This window comes from Bos taurus, chromosome 14 (genome assembly GCF_002263795.3).
Source record: "Bos taurus isolate L1 Dominette 01449 registration number 42190680 breed Hereford chromosome 14, ARS-UCD2.0, whole genome shotgun sequence".
Taxonomy (NCBI): domain Eukaryota; kingdom Metazoa; phylum Chordata; class Mammalia; order Artiodactyla; family Bovidae; genus Bos; species Bos taurus.
In genome coordinates, this window is record NC_037341.1 from 77332083 (window position 1) to 77354176 (window position 22094).

General features: G+C 42.4%; 1 protein-coding gene across 2 annotated transcripts in view; it reads right to left on the reverse strand.

The window, feature by feature from the left end:
- Positions 1-323: 323 nt before the first annotated feature.
- Positions 324-22094, reverse strand: part of CA13 (carbonic anhydrase 13) — a 39359-nt gene continuing 17588 nt past the window's right edge. For both annotated transcript variants that reach the window (XM_002692829.7, XM_059874509.1), the window contains 4 exons: positions 17003-17098; positions 15664-15726; positions 14992-15147; positions 324-2494 (listed from right to left, as the gene is read on the reverse strand). In XM_002692829.7, coding sequence (XP_002692875.1) covers positions 2375-2494; positions 14992-15147; positions 15664-15726; positions 17003-17098 — 435 coding nt within the window. In that variant the 3' untranslated portion in view covers positions 324-2374. The remainder of the gene's footprint in view (positions 2495-14991; positions 15148-15663; positions 15727-17002; positions 17099-22094) is intronic.

Consider the following 22094-nt stretch of genomic DNA (forward strand, 5'->3'; position numbering starts at 1 on the left):
CCTGGGGAATCCCATGGACAGAGGAAACTGGCAGGCTATATTCCATAGGATTGCAAAGAGCTGGGCATGACTGAGTGACTGAGCACACACACGCGCACACACACACACACACACACACACAGTTCTATAGGATAATGTCCTAACTTGTGAAAATATACACTACAGTTTCTGAGATGATGCAGTAACCTGTTGGTAAGTTTCCTCTCAAATCCAGAGGGAAAAACAAAGGTGTTTACAATTTTTCTGTGGATTTGAAATTGCCTTCTAAATACAGAGTGTAAAAGTGTAATTTCATTCTGTATCTTGCATAAACAAGTTCAAAGTTTGTCTCATTATCTTTATTACGATTGAATCCAATTTAAGTTAAAATACAAAATGCTTAACAAATATAAATCCAATCTAGGTGGGAAACAAAATATTAGTATTTACAACTCTTTAATCTTTCCACAAGATAACAATTTTGGATAACACTTAGACCTTTTGCCTCTGAGAGATAAATTATCAGACAATCTTCAAGGCAATCAGTGCTGTGCAGACTTTGTCAGTCTACTAAAGTCCAATTTGTAGCATAGAACTGGTGGAATACTGTGGCAGGAACCGTGACTTACAAAGTGGTAACGCTCATACACAGTAATTAGAATCCCTGTCTTGCATGCTAGTTACTTTCTCTGAGAAAACAGACTTCTTTGACTCACTAGAGTACTAGTGAGGGAGACAGCATGTCTTGCCAAACTAAAGAAATTCATTCAACACCGGTCTTTCTAAAGCCATTAGAACTTCTGGATACACAGGTAGATTTAATAAGTATTCCTTTAAGAAGAAAATAATTTTCAAGAGATAAATTGCACTTTACTTGTTACATGAATTAACAGTGCATTTGGTTGCAAGCAGCAAGATAATTACCAAACATACAAAATAAAAGTTTTTAAATATTCAATTAATTATGTATTTATTATATGTCAATCTCCTACAAGGCCTCAAGCTAGAAAATGTAAAGTGAAAAAGAAAATCAATGGAGCTTTCGTCTTAGGAACTCATCTTAATTCAAATTTATATGTCTTTATTACACAATTTACTGGATACTTTCAATTATGAAAATCTATATCCAGAGGAAGATGGGTTCTGAAACAAATCATCACAATTAAGGAAACTCAATTAACTCCTTTCAGAAGGTGGCAGAGTGGAGTATGTGTTCGTTTTAAATTTGATTATTAAGTTAATGCTGAGAGTCACTCTGTTTGAACCAGAAAGAGCAGAAGGACCTCTCCGTTTCTTCTTCACCAAAACCAGGCAAAGATATGTGAGATAACAGGTTAAAGTGAATGTCAAGAGCCAGCTTACAAAACTGCTTAAGAGATGGAGGGACACGTGTGTCAGGGGAGACAGGTGTTGCTATGGAAATGGGTCGATGGGACTGTGGACTGAGCAAATATTTGAGACTCAAGTAATTTTCCCCATTAGTTGATAAAACAATGATCTTCACAGGACTGCTGTCTGCTCTGCTGCCAAAACACAGGTCAAAATTAGGCAGTCTGTCCCTCGAGCCCATGGGCAGCTCTGCCTGCCCTCATCAGTGGCACCTCATCAGTTTCAAACCACGTCATAAACACCGCTTATGCCATATACTGACAATCACTGTGTCTGATCAATTATTAGCCAGTTTATTATTAGCATCACCAAGTGAATGAGATAGGTGGTGTAAGGCATTAAAGTTTAAAAGCTACTTATATCCCGGGGAAGTCCTCTCCAAAATTGGATGGGCTCTTCTTGAGCTGTGGAATAGATGCTTTAATTCACTATATCCCATGTCTCCATAGCTCTCATTCTGTTTGTTTTATTAGAAGTACTCTGCAATGAAAACCAGCAACATAATCCAAATGAAAATTCACTTGAAAAGGAAATAGTATCTACTTTTATGAATTGGAATGATATCAAGATATCCAGCAGAATCACTTGTTTAGAAAAAGGTACCACAATCCTATTATTCTGGGAATGAATTTAGGTATATCACCAACACCACTGAGAGATGTGACTGATCAGCCTCTAGGGCAAGAGACGATTCCTAACACATTCTGAGGTTTACGATGCCCACCATGCGGTCACACAGGTGGAAACAGATGTATTCCACAGGCTTTAATACACATCAAACAGTGTCTGCTGCTTATAAACCTAAGAGTGCGAATCTGAGACAGGTGACTTAAGTCAGTTTGATTCAAAAGATCTGATTTTCTTTGGGCACAAGCTGATAGCAAAACGGCTATGTCACCCCATAAACGTCAGCCCATAAATTACAATTCTAGGAAAGTCGGGAGTTTTGTGTTTGTTTTCTTTTCTCTCCACAGGCGTGTCTGGGGTGGTCTCTTGGCAACGACTTTTAACGGAAAGAGGCTCTCACTTTTCGGCCCTTCAAAGGCTGTGGTGGACGGTGATTGCTCAACAGAAAAGCCGCCGTTTCACCCTCCCTGCTGCACAGGAGGGTGCGGAATGCGGCCAGCTGTTGAAGAAAAGAGGAGAATTATTAGCAGAGAAAGTCACACCAGCGTTAATGAACTGCCCTGACTGGAAAGTTAAGAAGCTTATAAGCTTTCTTCTACTAGGAATTAAATGTATTTCAATGAAAATTTTCTAAGTTATGGCTCATATATCATAAAGCAACTCTTCTGCTAGAGTCTTCAGTTCAGTTCAGTTCAGTTGCTCAGTCATGTCTGACTCTTTGTGACCCCATGAATTGCAGCACGCCAGGCCTCCCTGTCCATCACCAACTCCAGGAGTTCACCCAAACATGTCCATCATACAAATTCCTATGGCTTCAAAAATAAGTATAGAAGCATTCTTCATTTGAAGATCAAATAAGGGAGAAAAAACAGTCAGGATGTGGTTTAAAGACAACATATGTAGAAATCAGAAAATGTGACCTCCAGTGGCAGAATGAGAGTGGAAGAGTTTTCCAGGAGGGGTCCCACTCCTAGTTCTGCCACGAGCGCGAGCTGTGTGACCTCGGAAATTCACTTACTGTCTTTAGTCTTCAGTTTCCTCCGCTATAAAGTGAAGCATTGGATTAGATTACCTCAACAGGGGCCATCGGTTCTTAGAATTTACACTCAACATTTAAAACACTCCAATATAATGGGAACCACGTGCTGTTCATCCTATAGAATGTTCACCTTTTATGAACTTTATAAAAGTGATCTATCCCTCACCATAACTGTGCCTTATAAGCAACTAACTAGGGGAAAAGCCCAGTCCTTCAACTGCTGACAATATTTCAATACAATTTAAGTGATACAGGCATATTTCTCAACACAAAGGTTTACTTTTTCTTATCACACACGCAACAAAATGCTTACTTACCTTATAAATTTCATATAGTACACAAGTGTCAAGAAGAAAATAGAAATTACTAGTAATCATGTCACAAAATTTAACCACTGTTCACATTATGGAGTATACCCTTCCAGAAGTTTCTCTGTGTATAAACACTATGCATTGGTGTTCGCATTTGAAAGTTTTCTTGCAAAATAAGCTCAATATATTTACTCGTCTGAAACCTTAGTTTTTCACTTAATATATATCCTTTGCATGTCAATAGATATTATTCTATGTCACTTTTTTTAATTGTTGAAAAGTTTATGTTATAAGCATGTTTATGAGTTATTCAGCAATTCCTTGGTGATTTAACACTACTAAGATTAAGGACAGGTTTATAGTAGTAAAATGAAAGTTGGGTAAAGTATCTGAATAATTCTGCTGTCTCAAAAACATTCACGAAAAACATATTGCCACATGAGCAAGTTTTTGCTGTTTTGCTGTTTGTGTGTGCACAGCTTTATTAAACTGTTGAAAACAGCTTCTATTCTCTAAGCTTTGATAGTCATCTAATCAAAGAGTCACAGAAATTCAGACCAGGACACGTCACTTAGGTTTCCATCCTTACCATTTATCTAAAGCCTAAAATAGTTCTCTTACAATACTAGCCAGGACAGGAGACAGAGGTGATAGCTGTCCTTCATAATAAATAGGCAACAGTTTATAACCACGCTCTATGGAGATAAGTTCAAGTATCATATACAAGCAGTCATGTGTTTCCACAGTGATATTTTGAGGTGTCTTTTCAAAGAGTAGAGATATGAGGAGTATTTACAACTTGGCATTACTCATGTTTCATTAGACCACATCACTATGGCAAAAGCAAGATGAGACATAAGTAATTATCTGGTAAAGTCAAGCTGGAATCAAGATTGCTGGGAGAAATATCAATAACCCCAGATATGCAGATGACACCACCCTTATGGCAGAAAGTGAAGAGGAACTAAAGAGCCTCTTGATGAAAGTGAAAGAGGAGAGTTGAAAAAGTTGGCTTAAAGCTCAATGCTTAGAAAACTAAGATCATGGCATTTGGTCCCATCACTTCATGGCAAATAGATGGGGAAACAGTGACAGACTTTATTTTTGGGGGGGGGGCTCCAAAATCACTGCAGATGGTGACTGCAGCCATGAAATTAAAAGATGCTTACTCCTTGGATGGAAAGTTATGACCAACCTAGAGAGCATATTAAAAAGCAGAGGCTATGGTTTTTCCAGTAGTCATGTATGGATGTGAGAGTTGGACCATAAAGAAAGCTGAGCGCACAAGAATTGATGCTTTTGAACTATGGTGTTGGAGTAGACTCTTGAGAGTCCCCACTGCAAGGAGATCCAACCAGTCCATCCTAAAGGAAGTCAGTCCTGGGTGTTCATTGGAAGGACTAATGCTGAAGCTGAAACTCCAATACTTTGGCCACCTGAAGTGAAGAGCTGACTCATTTGAAAAGACCCTGATGCTTCAAAACATTGAAGGTGGGAGTAGAAGGGGACCACAGAGGATGAGCTGGTTGGATGGCATCACCAACTCAGTGGATATGAGTTGGGTGGACTCCAGGAGTTGGTGATGGACAGGGAGGCCTGGTGTGCTACGGTTCATGGGGTCGCAAAGAGTCAGACATGACTGAGCGAATGAACTGAAGTGAACTGAAAGTCAAGTTGTTGTTGAGTTGCTATGTTGTATCTAAATCTTTGCAACCCCATGGACGGTAGCCCACCAGGCTCCTCTGCCCATGGGATTTCCCAGGCAAGAATACTGGAGTGGGTTGCATTTCCTTTTCCAGGGGATCTTCCCGACCCCGGGATCAAACGCTCATCTCCTGTATTGAAGGAGGATTCTTTACTGCTGAGCCGCCAGGGAAGCCCAATATATACCCTTAGCCCTCTTCAATGCCTCTGCACACTGATAGTGGCTCCCTACCTCTGCAGCGTTTTAGCCTCATCAGTTTAGAACTGGAACTTAACTCTGGATCTTTCTCTGACCAGTTGCTCATTTTGCTGAAAGTCTCTGAGCCCATCCTGATGTCTCATCAAGCTCCTTCCCTTTCTGGCTCTGGCTCGCCCTCCCAGTCACTTAGTCCAGCTCGGTAGACCCTGCATCTCCCAGGCCCTGCTTACACTGGTTTCTCTTGGCTGTGGGGTTCTCCACTGCCGCACTGGCTGCAAAATGCAGCCCCTTGACTGGCCGCTACCGGCCCCCTGCCCTCCCCAGGCCTCTGGCTTCATTCCAGCAGAAAAGCTGTCCCTCTGTTCCTAAGGCTGACACAGCATCTTCACAGCTCCTGCAAGAACCTCCACAGCTCAGTCGGAAGGCTGAGGAAGGTCTGACCAGTCTTACTGTTTTCTTGGGCTCTAATACCGAAAGCTTACATTTCTTCTGTAGTAACCCCAGTAACCAGAAACAGCTTTTCTAATGCTTTGGAAACAGTTTTGATTAGTCACTCTCGGGCTCAAATGTTTTTAATAGCTGTCCATTGCCTGCCAAAGTTGAGTAATAATAAAAATAAGCTCTCTTATAAAATATGATGGGCCAGGTACTATGCTAAGTGTTTCACATTACAGATTGCATTTAATCCCCTGAACAACCCTATCAATAATATACTATTATCCTATTCTAAAGGTGAGGAACTTACAAATGAACCATCTGGTAAGTAAGACATGCGCTAAGCACAGCACTACTCTGCATCTCTAAGTGCTTTTCTTGTTTTTTTGTGTTTTTTCACCATTTTATTCTGATCTCTTCTTGTTTACTTTTTATTATGGAAACTTTCGGACATATGCAAAGGTGGACAGGGCAACATAATAAACCATCACCCAGCTTTAGCAGTCATCAACACATGGCCGATTCTGCTTCATCCAGATTCTCACCCACTCTCTCTCTCCATCTCTGAATCCTGCCCACATTGTATTATTTTGAAGCCAATTTCAACTATCATTTCAGGTAGAAACATTTCAAAATATATCTCTAACATATATGACATTTTGAACTTTATTCAGGCCCCAAAACAAACTTGTGAGCATGGCTGCTAAGCCTCTTGGCCACCTGGTTCCAAATCATCTTTCTAAATCGTCTCCTGTTATTCCACACACAGGTCCCAGTCTAAGGCAGTCTTGTGAAGAGGGTGGGGAGGGGGACCCAGAGAATCCGAATGAAAAGACTTTGGGGTTATTCTTAAAACTTTAGATTCCCGGACCTCATCTCAGACCACTAAATCAGTTTTCTAATAAGGCTCAAGGACCCACATGGCTTTCTCAGGTGACTCTTTACATATATAAATAACTTTATTTATGTATCTGGTTTTGGCTGCGCTGGGTCTTCGTTGCTGTGAGCCTTTCTCTATTGCAGTGGCCAGCGGGCTGCTCTCCACTTACGGTGCACGGGCCTCTCATTGCGCAGCCTCTCTCATGGCAGGGCAGGGCTCTGGGGCGCGCGGGCTCCACAGTTGCAGCTCGCAGGCCCTAGAGCGCAGGCTCAGTAGTCGTGGTAAACGGACTTAGTTGCTCCGAGGCATGTGGGATCTTCCCGGATCAGGGCTGAGCCCGTGTCTCCTGCGCTGGTGGGCGGATTCTTCACTGAGCCACCAGGGAAGCCCTGTCAGGTGATTCTTGCATACCCCAAACTTTGAGAACCACAGGTGCAAAGATACCCACATGGTTTTTGCATTCCTTCTTGGCTGATGGAATCCCAGTTGAGCAATTCCAAATCCTGAAAGATGATGCTGTGAAAGTGCTGCACTCAATATGCCAGCAAATATGGAAAACTCAGCAGTGGCCCCAGGACTGGAAAAGGTCAGTTTTCATTTCAATCCCAAAGAAAGGCAATGCCAAAGAATGCTCAAACTACCACACAATTGCACTCATCTCACATGCTAGTCAAGTAATGCTCAAAATTCTCCAAGCCAGACTTCAGCAGTATGTGAACTGTGAACTTCCTGATGTTCAAGCTGGTTTTAGAAAAGGCAGAGGAACCAGAGACCAAATTGCCAACATCTGCTGGATCATGGAAAAAGCAAGAGAGTTCCTGAAAAGCATCTATTTCTGCTTTATTGACTATGCCAAAGCCTTTGACTGTGTGGATCACAATAAACTGTGGAAAATTCTGAAAGAGATGGGAACACGAGACCACCTGATCTGCCTCTTGAGAAATCTGTATGCAGGTCAGGAAGCAACAGTTAGAACTGGACATGGAACAACAGACTGGTTCCAAATAGGAAAAGGAGTTCATCAAGGCTGTATATTGTCACCCTGTTTATTTAACTTCTATGCAGAGTACATCATGAGAAACGCTGGACTGGAAGAAACACAAGCTGGAATCAAGATTGCCAGGAGAAATATCAATAACCTCAGATATGCAGATGACACCACCCTTATGGCAGAAAGTGAAGAGGAACTCAAAAGCCTCTTGATGAAAGTGAAAGAGGAGAGTGAAAAAGTTGGCTTAAAGCTCAACATTCAGAAAACGAAGATCATGTCATCCAGTCCCATCACTTCAGGGCAAATAGGTGGGGAAACAGTGGAAACAGTGTCAGACTTTATTTTTCTGGGCTCCAAAATCACTACTGATGGTGACTGCAGCCATGTAATTAAAAGACGCTTACTCCTTGGAAGGAAAGTTATGACCAACCTAGATAGCATATTCAAAAGCAGAGACATTACTTTGCCAACAAAGGTTCGTCTAGTCAAGGCTATGGTTTTTCCTGTGGTCATGTATGGAATGTGAGAGTTGGACTGTGAAGAAGTCTGAGTGCCAAAGAATTGATGCTTTTGAACTGTGGTGTTGGAGAAGACTCTTGAGAGTCCCTTGGACTGCAAGGAGATCCAACCAGTCCATTCTGAAGGAGATCAGCCCTGAGATTTCTTTGGAAGGAATTATGCTAAAGCTGAAACACCAGTACTTTGGCCACCTCATGTGAAGAGTTGACTCATTGGAAAAGACTCTGATGCTGGGAGGGATTGGGGGCAAGAACAGAAGGGGACGACAGAGGATGAGATGGCTGGATGGCATCACTGACTCGATGGACGTGAGTCTGAGTGAACTCTGGGATTTGGTGATGGACAGGGAGGCCTGGCGTGCTGTGATTCATGGGGTCGCAAAGAGTCCGACACGACTGAGTGACTGAACTGAACTGAATCCAAAGGAAACAGTAGTCATCAGAGAAAAACAACAGATCCAGAATCTCCACAACTTAATGTTCATAACATCTAGGTTGCAATACAAAGTTACTCAACATACAAAGAATCAAGAAAATGTAAACATGATCAAAGAAAGAAAAATCAGTGAAGTCAGACTCAGTTCAGTTCAGTTCAGTTCAGTGGCTCAGTCGTGTCCGACTCTTTTCAACCCCATGAATTGCAGCATGCCAGGCCTCCCTGTCCATCACCAACTCCCGGAGTTCACTCAGACTCACGTCCATGAAGTTGGTGATGCTATCCATCCATCTCATCCTGTGTCCTCCCCTTCTCCTCCTGCCTTCAATCTTTCCCAGCATCAGGGTCTTTTCTAGTGAGTCAGTTGTTCGCATCAGGTGGCCAAAGTATTGGAGTTTCAGCTTCAACATCAGTCCTTCTAATGAATATTCAGGACTGATTTCCTTTAGGATGGACTGGTTGGATCTCCTTGCAGTCCAAGGGATTCTCAAGAGTCTTCTCCAACACCACAGTTCAAAAGCATCAATTCTTCTGTACTCAGCTTTCTTTATGGTCCAGCTCTCACATCCATACATGACTACTGGAAAAACCATAGCTTTGACTAGACAGATCTTTGTTGGCAAAGTAATGTCTCTGCTTTTGAATATGCTGTCTAGGTTGGTCATAACTTTCCTTCCAAGGAGTAAGCGTTTTTTAATTTCATGGCTGCAGTCACCATCTGCAGTGATTTTGGAGCCCAAGAAAATAAAGTCTCTCACTGTTTCCCCATCTATTTCCTATGAAGTGATGGGACCAGATACCATGATCTTAGTTTTCTGAATGTTGAGCTTTAAGCCAACTTTTTCACTCTCCTCTTTCAGTTTCATCAGAGGTTCTTTAGTTCCTCTTCACTTTTTGCCATAAGGGTGGTGTCATCTGAATATCTGAGGTTATTAATATTTCTCCCAGCAATCTTGATTCCAGCTTGTGCTTCAACCAGCCCGGCATCCATTGTGAAGAGCAGAAATTTAAAAAAAAATTTGAAACTAATAGAGTCTTGGAGGATCTGTTTTGAACAGGTCAAATGTATGCATAATTAGAATATCACATATGGAAGCAATCTATAAGTCCATCAAGAGATGAATGGATAAAGGTGTGGGGTATATTATATATGGTACATATATACATATGGTGTGTGTGTGTGTGTGTGTGTATACACACACATACACAATAGTATATTACTTGGTCATTAAAAATGAAAATGCCATTTACAGCAATAGGAATAGACCTGGAGAGTATCATGTTTAGAAAAATAAGTCAGAGAAAGACAAATATTGTATGTTTACACTCATATTTGTATCTACAAAATAAATGAATGAATATAAGAAAACAGAAACAAATTTACAGATACAGAGAAAAAACTAGTGGTTATGGAAAGTAGAAGGGTGGGGGAGAGGCGATACTGGTGAAGGTGATCAGATGTACAAACCATCAGGTAGCACAGAATAAAGAAGTTACAAGGGTATAAGGTACAGTGCGGGGAATATAGCCAACACTTCACAGCAACTTCACACAGAACACAAACAAATATTAAATAATTACACTGTACACCTGGAACTGATACAATATTGTAAGCAAACTATACTTCAATGTAAAAAAGAATATCAGAAGGAGAGGAAAGAGAATGGAGCATAGCATACACAAAAATTGACTCATAAATAATACAAGACTTAAAGGTAAGAGCTAAAACTATTACTTAAAGTAGGAAAAATATTTTGTGGCATATAGCTCGGCAAAGATTTCTTAAATAGGACACCAAAGCACACACTATAAAAGGTATTTTGATAAAATGAACTTCATCAAGATTAAGAGGTTTTCTTTAACTTTGGCTCTTCAAAAGACACGGTGGGGGCAAAAAAGACAAGTTTTGTAAAGCATATGTTGAAAACAGGGCTTTTATCCAGATTGTATTAAAAAAAAAAACCCTTGCAACTCCATAATGAGAAGACAAACAGTCCAATTTTAAAGTGGACAAATTATCTGAACAAATATTTCCCAAAAGAAGATATAAGCATAATCAATAATTATATGAAAAAGTGCTCACCATCATTAGTCATCAGATAAATACAAATCAAAAATCACACACGTGATACATACCCACTAGAATGGCTAAAAGTTAAAATTACTTACAGAACCAAGTGTAACAAGGATGTAGAAAAACTAGAAATCTTTTGCATTGCTGGTGCAAATGGAAGACGGAAGAGTCACGTTGGAAAACAGCAAGGCAGTCCCTTATAAAAGTAGACGTGACCCAGTAACCCAGTGCTAGAAATCGCCACAGGAAGTGAAAATATGGGTCCACATGGAAGTGTATATGCCAATTATTCCTAACAGCTAAACATGGGTAGTTGCTATTTATAATGGTCCCAAACTGGAAGCAACCCAATGGCTAATTAGTTAGTGAACAGATTAAAAAAGAATGCTGTATCCATACCATAAATACTGCATGCATGCGTGCTAAGTTGCTTCAGTCCTATCTGACTCTTTGTGACCCCATGGACTGCGGTCCATCAGGCTGCTCTGTCCATGGGGTTCTCCAGGAAAGAATACTGGAGTGGGCTGCCATGCCCTCCTCCAGGGGATCTTCCCAACCCAGGGATCAAATCCGCATCTCTTTATTATCTAACCTGCTTTGGCAGGCTGGTTCTTTACCACGATCGCCACCTGGAAGGCCCATAAATATTACTCAATAACAAAGAGGAAATCAATATATCTTAAAAATATTATGTGAAATCGCTCAGTCATGTCCAATTCTTTGCGACCCCGTGGACTGTAGCCCGCCAGGCTCCTCTGTCCATCCCCAGGCAAGAGCACTGGAGTGGGGTGCCATTTGTGAAATGAAGTCCAACACAAAAGTCCGTGTACTGTGTGTGTGTGAGCACGCTCAGCCTCTGTCATGTCTCTCTTTGAGACCCCACGGACTGTAGCCCACCAGGCTCCTCTGTCCATGGGATGTTCCAGGCAAGAATACTGGAGTGGGTTGTCCTTTCCTTCTCCAGAGGATCTTCCTGACGTAGGGATGGAATCCGCATCTCCTGCACTGGCACGTGGATTCTTTACCTCTGTGTACTATATGATTCCATTTTAATAAAATTCTAAAAAAGACAAAATTCTTGTGACATCTCAGCCATTGCCTGGGGCATGCGTGAGGAAGAAGGTGGAATATAAAGGAGCACAAGCAAACTTTTTCAGCCAAGGGATCTATTTCATACTTGGATGGCAGTTGTAGTTGTTGCAATAATCAAAATCCCCACCTGCATACTAAAATGTATGAATCTTACTGGATGCAAATATCATAATAAACAACAAAGATCATTTTTTTTTTTCAAAAAAAGGAGCTCAGAACTAAATTCTGCACATCAAATTTCAGCAGATGAGGAAGCCAATTTAGATAGTCTGGGATAAACCACAGAGATGTGGCAAGAGAGGTCAGCCTTCCAAAGGATGACAGATCTGTTATCAGAAGTATCAAAAACAGTGTATCTTTTTACTGGCCTGGCAGTTAAATCAAGCATTTCAGTAAATGACTCTAGGGAGAAAAATGGACTTGAATCAAGAAAAAGGAAATGGAAACCATCTGATTTGCCCTTTAGGTCAAACAGTGACTTGGCAAGAAATAGAATCAGGAAAAAAACGTTGAAAAAATCGGCACCAACTTACTAAAAAGAGGATTTAATCTTCACAACTAGTGACGTTATATGGTGGAATTGGAAATGAAATAAAAACAATATTTTCCAGATTCTTCTAAAATAAGGACCGCTAAAATTGATATTAAAAATTACCTTTAGTAAAGTAACTTTCAAGTCAGTGGTGTACACAAAAAGGACCTTCATTTTACTTTATACAAAAGAGCTGAGCAACTAAATAATCTTATCAACCCTCTCATGTGTTGGAATATTTTAAAATCTGCTTTTTTATTTTAGAACCGATTTAGATTTACCGAATTACTTCAAAGATAGAATAATTCTTGTACATCCCACAATTCAGTTTCCCGTTTGTTTTTTTCTCCCTTCTTTCACTCTTAAAGGATTCACACAGAAGTGCCCCCTGTCATTGACAATCTGCATTACTATGGTACATTTTTAACAATTAGTGAACCAGTACAAATATTATTAACTGAAATCCACCCTTTATTTCAATTTCTTCTGTTTTTACCTAATATCATTTTCTGTTCCAGGATCCTATCAGGAAATACATTCATACTTGTTGTCTTGTCTGCTTGAGTATTTCATGATTATGACAGTCTTTTGTGTTTTTCACAACCTTGTCAGTTTTGAGGATTATTGATCAGATATTTTGAGAACTGGGCACTGCCTGATGCTTTTCTCATGGTTAACATGGTACTGAACTTTTAAAATATCTTTTACTTCATTCTTTAAATCTTAAAATCACCATAATAATTTGGATTACTAAGCTATTACAGTCATCATAATAATTGTGATTACTACTCAAATAATCATTTCAATCTGACTGAAAATGTCTGTCAGTGTTCCTGCCACAGCAGATTTCAGTGAAGGCCTCAGAATAAGTTATCACTCACACTAAACCTCTAAAGTGCAGCTATTAGTTTATAAACTCTAACGGCATAAAAACCACATTAATAATTAATCTTAACAAATGGAACCTCAAAATGAATTGTTGCTCACACTAAAGTTCTAACATACAGCTATTATTTTATAAACTGCATAAGAGCTACATTAATAATTAATGTTAATGATTAAAGTGAGATACAATAGTGAATTCACATCTAGGCAGTCATTCCTACATTTGCAGGGTGTTATTTTTGATTAGGTAGGGACGGGGGAGCCTGGTGGGCTGCAGTCACTGGGGTCGCACAGAGTCGGACACGACTGAAGTGACTTAGCATAGCATAGCATGTATTGTATATGACTAAATAATATTTTGATATTTTCTTTTCCAAATCACAGGTGGGTTAAAAATATATATTTTCCAAATGGTTTTAATGGATAAATTAATTCTTAAAATGTGAGAAAAAACACGATTCCTTTATTATTACTACCTTGTTAACTCTTACTATTAACCTGTTCAAATTTAATAAAGAAAAGTAAAAGCAAACCACTTAGTGCATGAAGGGGAGAAAAGTGAGCTGCATTAACAAGGCCGCTGAGTCCATGAAGGCCACTTTTCTCATGGTGCAACTCATGTTATAATTTATGATGGAAAAAACCCACAGGAATTTCCATGTCAGTCAAGCTCTGGCTATCTACCCAGATTTTTATAAAATATTTTAATAAGTATGAGCCAGATTATTATCTGGCTTTCATCCTAAACACGAGGTCAACAGAAGTTGGATGATTCAACACCACAAGGAGAAACGTTATCTGATGCAACCTTCGTAAAGGTGAACCAACTCTAGTCTTTGCTTAGGGGAAAGATGAATCAGTTAGGTGTGTGGGTCAGCCCAGAACGGGAGTAACATCATTAGCTGCAAAAATTACCAGGCTGTGTTCTTGCCAAGATTTCGCAGCATATAATTCGAAAAAGAAAACAATAACAAAACCAAAACCAAATCCATTAGGCAAACAGCATCACCCAACAGATTGGTCAGTCCCATGGTGGGCTTCCCCGGAAAATGCAGATTTGGCCCTTGGATCGGGAAGATCCCCTGGAGGAGGGCACGGCAATCCACTCCAGTATTCTTGCCTGGAGGATCCCAGGGACAGAGGAGACCCGCAGGCTACAGTCCACGGGGTCTCGAAGAGTGGTTCACGACTGAGTGACTAAACCACCACGATGGGGGATCACAGCTCTATCTGGAGTCTCTAAGCATCAAAGACACACTGAACCTGCAGACTGCTGGGCCCACCGACCCCGGGAGCCTGATCAGAGGAAATCTGCTCCCAGGAAGAGCACAGGCGGCCACCCACAGCTCCTAGGCAAATGCTTTAAAGCCCCTCAGCCAGCTTCACAATAGCTTTGTCAACAAAAGCCAAAAGATCAGACGGATTTCCTCAATCTAGCAAGGGCAGAGTGCTGGGCCCACGGCTGTTCTCACTGTTCCCTTTCTGAACGTGAAATCTGCAGGAGGAGCAGGTCCAGACACCAAGGTCAAAAAGGAGAATGTCGCCCTTTGAAGGAAGACTCGCTCCTGATTTTCCCTTTTGTATCGCAGACCTTTAATACCTCGGACCACACAAGAGAAGAAAGAGCAGAGCCCGCAAGGGGGCACGTCACGTCCATCCATGCCTGTCTGCACATTACATTTCTAGGAAATGGGAAAGAAATAATCTAATCATAGAAGGTCAAATAAGAAAAGAGAAACCTCACTGGGTTCAACCACTCATCTGACTAATGAAGGGAAAACACAGGCTTCATAACAGCAGAAATGAAGGGCAGGGTTTGAAACACACACACACACACACACACACACACACGATTCAGCCCCTCTAGAGAATCAGGGTCAGCGTGGAGGAAGCGATGTACCTGTTGAGAGCTGATGTTTATGGGCTGCTTTAAAATGATCCAAGTGACGCTCTCCAGAAGAGGTGGGACCGTAAGAGAGCCAGGATATGTCCAATAATCCCGGCATGGAGGAAGTAGACATACCGGGTCGAAATTCGTAAACCGAGTTTGTTTACCCTGAGGAAGAAAAAAGAATTCTCATAAATGACAGTGGGAAAGCTTTACACAGACCTCAAAAAAATAAATACCCGTGAAATGCTATTTCACTGGAATTCTGTAATTCATGGAACGATTTAGTATCTGCTGTTAGGTCTTTAAAAAAACTATCTGCCTTACTCTAAAAATTGAAGATGAAGTAGCACCTCACTTAGATTTATTTAAGCAGCGCTGGATTTCTTTTTAATGTAAGTGGCATGACATTATTTGTTTTAGATAATTTTAGAAATTTTAGATAATTTACATAAAATTTAATGTAAATTTTAATAATTTACATTATTGTTTTAGATAATTTAAGATCCTGTCATAATTTTCAAGAGATAAGTGGCAATGTTACTTCCGCTCTATTGGTCAAGGATGTTTCAAACCCGCTTCCAAGCCTGCAGCATATGCTACGTCAAAGTCTAACAGAAGATAAGAGAATTCAGGAGAAAACAGGGAACATATTAGTCACTGGTAAACAGTAATTAACTTTACCTTTTCTTTAATGGAATCCAAAATGTCAGTAATCTTTTGCAGTTGGGGATTATGTTCACCAATCTGAAAACATGAAATTGCAAAAGAAATGGTTACTGTCTGACTCACTCCATTTCAGTCCCTATTTTTTGTTTTTTTTTTAAACCCTAAGTCAGCTGAGAACAAGCAGTGATTGTTCTATAATGAGGCTCTCTTTCACCTGCCAGCCGTATCACACCAGAAAAATCTAAACAAGATAATATTACAGGGCTCCTTGGCTGAACCATACCTTTGATTCCAAAGCTGGAAGTAATAGCTTCATATTCTTCCAGCTTTATGAACATTTAGGGTACAGGTTCTCTCGAGAGAAACTTTGCTTAGGAAACTCCTCCATAATACCTGCACTGTTTAACTAGATGTGACTTTCAGACCCTGATTCTTGGTGACATCAAACATTAGAGGAAAACATCTCCCACTTTCCTTTTAAGATGACTTGAGGTTCTGAATCAACAGACTATGTCATCATGAGGAGAAGCCTTCAGAAAATATATACGTACTTATTTTCCTTTGTTTGGGGTGTCCTGAATTACCTGAAGGTTTTAGGTCATTCAGGGTTCAAGTATAATGCCTTTCCCCACTTGGCCTTCACAGCCACCGCCAGACCTGGGGACCCAAAGAAGGAGCTGCTGCTGTGCACGCTGGTCTCCTCTCTGCCCCCGGCTTCCCCCAGCCCCCGTGCAACGAGTTATACCACACACAGAGCTGCTGGCATCACGAAAGGGCACACCCTAAAGAATCTGGCACAGTGGGGGTTGAGCCGCCCAGCCCTTGCACAGGTATCAGGACACTGGCACTTGTCTAACCTCATATGAATACCAGACAAAGGAAAACACAAAGAAATCTTTAAAATCGATCAGTGCGTTTGGGATAATAAACCATAATAAACTAGTGGTCAAACTAGTGCTTCAAGAATCAGGAACTTGAACTTTACCCTAAGCTGTATCTCCGAATATTGAGCAATCAGGAAGAGCCTATCATAAAGATTGCCTTCTCAAGATATCAGTGTAACACTTCTGCTATTAGGTAATACTTCTGATATTATTGTTATTGCAGCTACATAAAACTGATCCGTGGACAATAAGATGAATCATAAGACAACCCTCCTAGGGTAGTTTTGGGCCCTTAGATGGACCATAAACTAACATAAAATGTGAATATTCACTTCAAAAGGAAAACAGTAAGCCTAGAACAAGTTTACTATTATTGAATAAAAAGTGGTAGACTATCTACTCCACAATGAAACTCTTTATCCAACACGACTGACTAGTTATTCAAAACGAAATCAATGGATTTTTTTCACCTGTAAAAATATTCCCAAGACAGCTAGTCCATCTGGCTCATGAGCTGCCTCAACAAAGCTGGGGTATTTGTCTGAATTCCAGTGAACAACGTGGAGCTGAAAGGGAGGAACAGGACATAATTCAAACATTATTTTTTAGACACCTTTAAAAACATAAATGCAAATAAAACATTTCTATATATCTTCCTGTCCTATGCACGAGAACCTTGGACAGAATCCTCCTATTTACTTTGGTCTGAAAACTACACAAGGGAAGGACCCTGTCGCTTAGCTGGTCTGTGGTGTCCTGTGCTGAGGTCTACATCATAGAAGGTTCTGGAGCATCCTGCCAAGCCTCTCTAGCCCCCAAAATCTCCAACCATTGCTTCCAAAAGACTTGGGGCTCCCCCACGTCCACAGTTCTGTCCAGTCGCTCAGTCATGTCCGACTCTTTGCGACCCCATGAATTGCAGCACGCCAGGCCTCCCTGTCCATCACCAACTCCTGGAGTTCACCCAAACCCATGTCCGTCGAGTCGATGAGGCCATCCGACCATCTCATCCTCTGTCATCCCCTTCTCCTCCTTCCCTCAATCTTTCCCAGCATCAGGGTCTTTTCCAAAGAGTCAGTTCTTCACATCAGGTGGCCAAAGTATTGGAGTTTCAGCTTCAGCATCAGTCCCTCCAATGAACACCCAGGGCTGATCTCCTTTAGGATGGACTGATTGGATCTCCTTGCAGTCCAAGGGACTCTCAAGAGTCTTCTCCAACACCACAGTTCAAAACACCCACGTCCACAGATGGAAATACAATTGTGCAGCCTTCCGTCAGACCCCCGCTGGTGGCTGAGTCCAGCACACAAGCTCACACTCACAGATGGGTGGGGAAGTCAACCCTGTAAAGGTGATCGGGCACAATCCTGCTACTAAGGGCAGTGCTCAGTTGTCCATGAAAAGTTTTAAGTCTTAAAAGTTTAAGACTATTTATGGCTTGAAAATGCAAATTCACCTTAATAATTGTTTTCAGCAATAGTTACATATATTCTACTTTCTATGAATGTTCAAATTCTTTGCTGAGAGGAAGTTTTAACAGGAAAAAGAGGCCTCAGGCTGTTCCAAACAGAGGCATCTCAGGAAGAAAATGAGAGGCAGCTGCTGCCACTGACAAGGGGAAAAGGAAAATCGGGGAGACAAGCAGGTGGAGGGCCTGGCACTCTAGAAGACAGGCTTCACCCACTTTCAGCTCCACCGCAGCAGCGGCTGACTGCAAACTCCAGAGGTGTGCTCCGTGTCCCACCGTGGGGCGCAGTGCAGAATCCCCAACTCACAAACAAGTGTGAAGGGTTGTAGAGTGACAGCAAGGCGGAAAACCCTTCCTGGAGGATCTTCATTCCTGGCTAAGCGAAGGACAAACTGAGGCAGAAGCCAGAGGGCCGCGAGGCACCCACCTGACTCGGCCACGGTCACAGCTCGGCCCTGCTCAGCAGGGACCCTCCCTGAAGCATGGCTTCAGGTAAGACCTCCGTCAAAGGAGCCCTTCTGGCGCTCAGGGAGCAAACGCCTGTGAAGGGTTTCTTGCACAGATCACCCTTCTAGCTGTTACAGAGAGGATTTAGTACCCTCAAGGGAATGGTTTTATCCGTTCTTTTAACCATAACTTCCCATCTTACAGGCAACTAATACGGGAGGATTGTAAAATAAATAAGAATTCTCCTAAACTGTGAACTATAGCAACTTAAAATAGTGCACCGCCCAGAAACCATCAAGGCAGACTGGAATATCCAGACAGAAAACACAAGCGCGGATTCTCGGATTCTCGCGGTGCCCTGCTCCTCGCTGACTTGAGGTAGTCGGGGGAAGCGCAAAGCGCCTCAAAGCATCGGATGATGAAGCAAAGTCCATCGGCTCACGGGCGACCAGCGCTGTGCCACACTGAGGGAGCGGCAGGCAGGCACGCTGGAGCTGTTTGAGCCGGCGCCAAGGCAGCACAGCAGTTCACTTGGTAAGAGATGAGAGCAGAGGCAGACAGATGTGAAAAGCCCTCTTGAGGTTCACAACCCCAGAGGACTAGAAAAGGAATGTGCCGCTGAGGAGACGTGAATCCGTCTATCATCTTTCCACTGGTTTAAAAAGCAACAAGTGTTTGAAGTGCTATGGGAAACTAAAGCAAGAGAAATCTTTTGTTCTTTCAAACGAGTCCTTCTCGCTCCCACACACCTTGCTTAACTGCAAGTGTCACCTAAGGGGAACTGACACAACTTTTACTAGCATTCATAGATGAACTGAACCTCAAACAAATAACAAACGCACATTTCCGAACAGTGACAGCCACAGTGATTTGAACTGAATGACAAAAAGTCATTGCAGCCGATGTATAAATGGGAATAAGATTCTCCCCTAATGAAAAGCAGTTTCTAAATAACAGCATTATTCAACTTTAGTGTTTTTAAATTGCATACTGATACATAAAATGAGCTCATGATGATGAAAGTCCCCATTAATGTTGAAATCATAATTTTACTATCAACTACATAATCTGCTTATCATATATTTGGTATAAATTATAATCAGATAAAGTTCTAAATATGCAATGGACTATTAGCCTACTTTTTTTTATTAATAGATATGCAACTCGAGATAAAGTCTTCCATGATTTAGATTATTTTAATCTCTGTAATGTCACAAATCATTAGATTAGGCTCCAAATTAAACTTTTTATATAGGTTACAGCCTTAAAGGGCTTCCCTTGTGACTTAGCTGGCAAAGAATCCACCTGGGTTCGATCCCTGGGTTGGGAAGATCCCCTGGAGAAGGGAAAGTCTACCCACTCCAGTATTCTGGCCTGGAGAATCCCACGGACTCTATAGTTCATGGGGTCGCAAAGAGTCGGACCCAACTGAGCGACTTTCCCTCACAGCTTTAAATGGTTTTCCCTTTCATTTGTTTCTTCATATTTTTATTTCTTAAGAGGATACAACTTGACGATAATCCTGAAGTCAGGTACAAAAGTAGCTGGAGAAACTAAGGAAATTCTTTGGAATCACTTCTATAGACAAGCACAAAGGGATACTTCTGAACTGAAATCAAAGGCAAATGGCTCCCAAATGCCTCCACGGGCAGCTCTGACCTCTTTAGACCCAGGTTTGTATCCAGCACCCTACTTGAACGCAAGCCTGGAATATCTATGTTGTCGCTGGTTAGCTGCTAAGTCACGTCCGACTCTTTGTGACCCCATGAACTGTAGCCTGCCAGGCTCCTCTATCCACGGGATTCTCCAGGCAAGAATACTGGAGTGGCTTGCTATTTCCTTCTCCAAGGGAACTTCCCCATCCAGGGATCAAACCTCAGTCTCCTACGTCTCCTGCACTGGCAGGCGGATTCTTTACCACTGAGCCACCTGGGAAGCCAAGCCTGAGGCATCTCCAAATTAACACATCCCAGCAGTTAATTCCTGTCTCAGCCTGCTCCTCCCTGAGCTTTCCCGTCTCAGCAAAAAGCACAACCATCCTCACAGCTGCTCAAGCCATAGTCTTTTGGCTTGAGTTCTCTTTTCTTTCCTTCAGTCTAGACGCCCTTCTCCTGGACAGGTAGCAGGGATTTTACCTCCCAAACATATCCCGCACCTGTTTAACTCTCTTCACCTCCACTACCCCATGGCACAAGTCACCATCACTGCGCATGTGAACACGTTCACAGCCTTCTAGTCTGCCTCCCTGCTTCCTCCACGTTTGCCCAACCTCTTTGCCACAGAGCAGCTAGTTATAGTTTATAAAGTATAGACCAGAATATGCCATTGCCCTACTCGAAACCCTCCACTGATTGGTCCTGCTACACAGAGATAAACTGCAAACTGCCTGCTAAGCCCCCAAGCCCGATGCGGTGTGGTCCCTGTGGCCTCTCTGGGACATGACTTACAACTTCTCTCATTCGCTCCAATCCTGGAAGCCAAGGTCTCTCTTCTTGAACATGCCAACCTCGTCGTTTGCCTGAGAGCCTTTGTACCGGCTGTTCCTAGTCACTAGAAAGATCTCCTGGATCTCCTCCAGGTGGCTTCTTCCAGCCATTCAGTCTCAAAGATGATCACGTGTCATCCCAAAGAGGCCCTCTGTAAGCACCCAGTCACTCCACCAGATCATGTGGTGTTCCTTTTAAAGACCTTACCGCATACGACTTATCTACTTATTTACTGTCAGCCCTGAACACCCCCGACCCCGAGGTCTGACCCAGACCGCCCCTCCCTCCAGTAGCCTTCCTGTCTCTCGACAGAAACACTGAGTCCTCCCCCGCCTCCCTCTCGCCTCTGGTCAATCACCAAACCCCAAGGAAGCAGCACTTCGCCGGCCAACGCTCCAAGGGCACCCTCTTCTATTCCCTGGAACTGCCCCCAGAGCCTCCTCACTGACTCCCTTGACCCACCTCTGCTTCAACCCAATCCGTTTTCAAACTGTAGCTCAAACTGGTATTTTTAAAGCACAAAGATGACCACCTCTTGATTCAAAGACAGTCAGCGGCTTCCCGCTGCACTGAAAGTGTTTGCGATCCGTACACGATTCATCTGCGAACGATCAGGCCCCTCCGGCCTCCCTGATTTCACCCCTGACAACCCCGCTTTGTTCTTCATGCTCCAACCACACCGGCCATTCTGTTTCTCAAATGTGTGATAATCGGTGATACTGTTCCCCGCCCCGAGTGCTCACGCACGATTCTCTGCAGCTCCCTCTCCGCGTTGCCTGGCTCACTCCTGCTCCTCCTTCAGGCCTGCGGTTAGAAACCTCTACCGTGAGGAAGTGCTCCCTGACCACCCCTCCTCATTCCCAGTACTCCCTTCATGATGAGCGCGGGTAAGTGGGCCCTGACTGGGGACACGCTAGGATCTCAAAAGAATGAATGAATGAGCGCATGCGTGAGCAGATGAACTAAACAGCCTGAAATACACACTAAGAACAGCATGAAATTCCCGTCAAAGCTTTAGCCACGTCAAGAAGGAAAACCTAACAAGATGGTCCTTGCTCTACAAGTCAGGACTCTGAGCCGCTGGTGAACTGCAGGATCTGAGAGCCCTTTTCAGGAGGCCACTTGCCAGCTCACAGTCGGCCTCTCTCAGAGTGTGCTTTC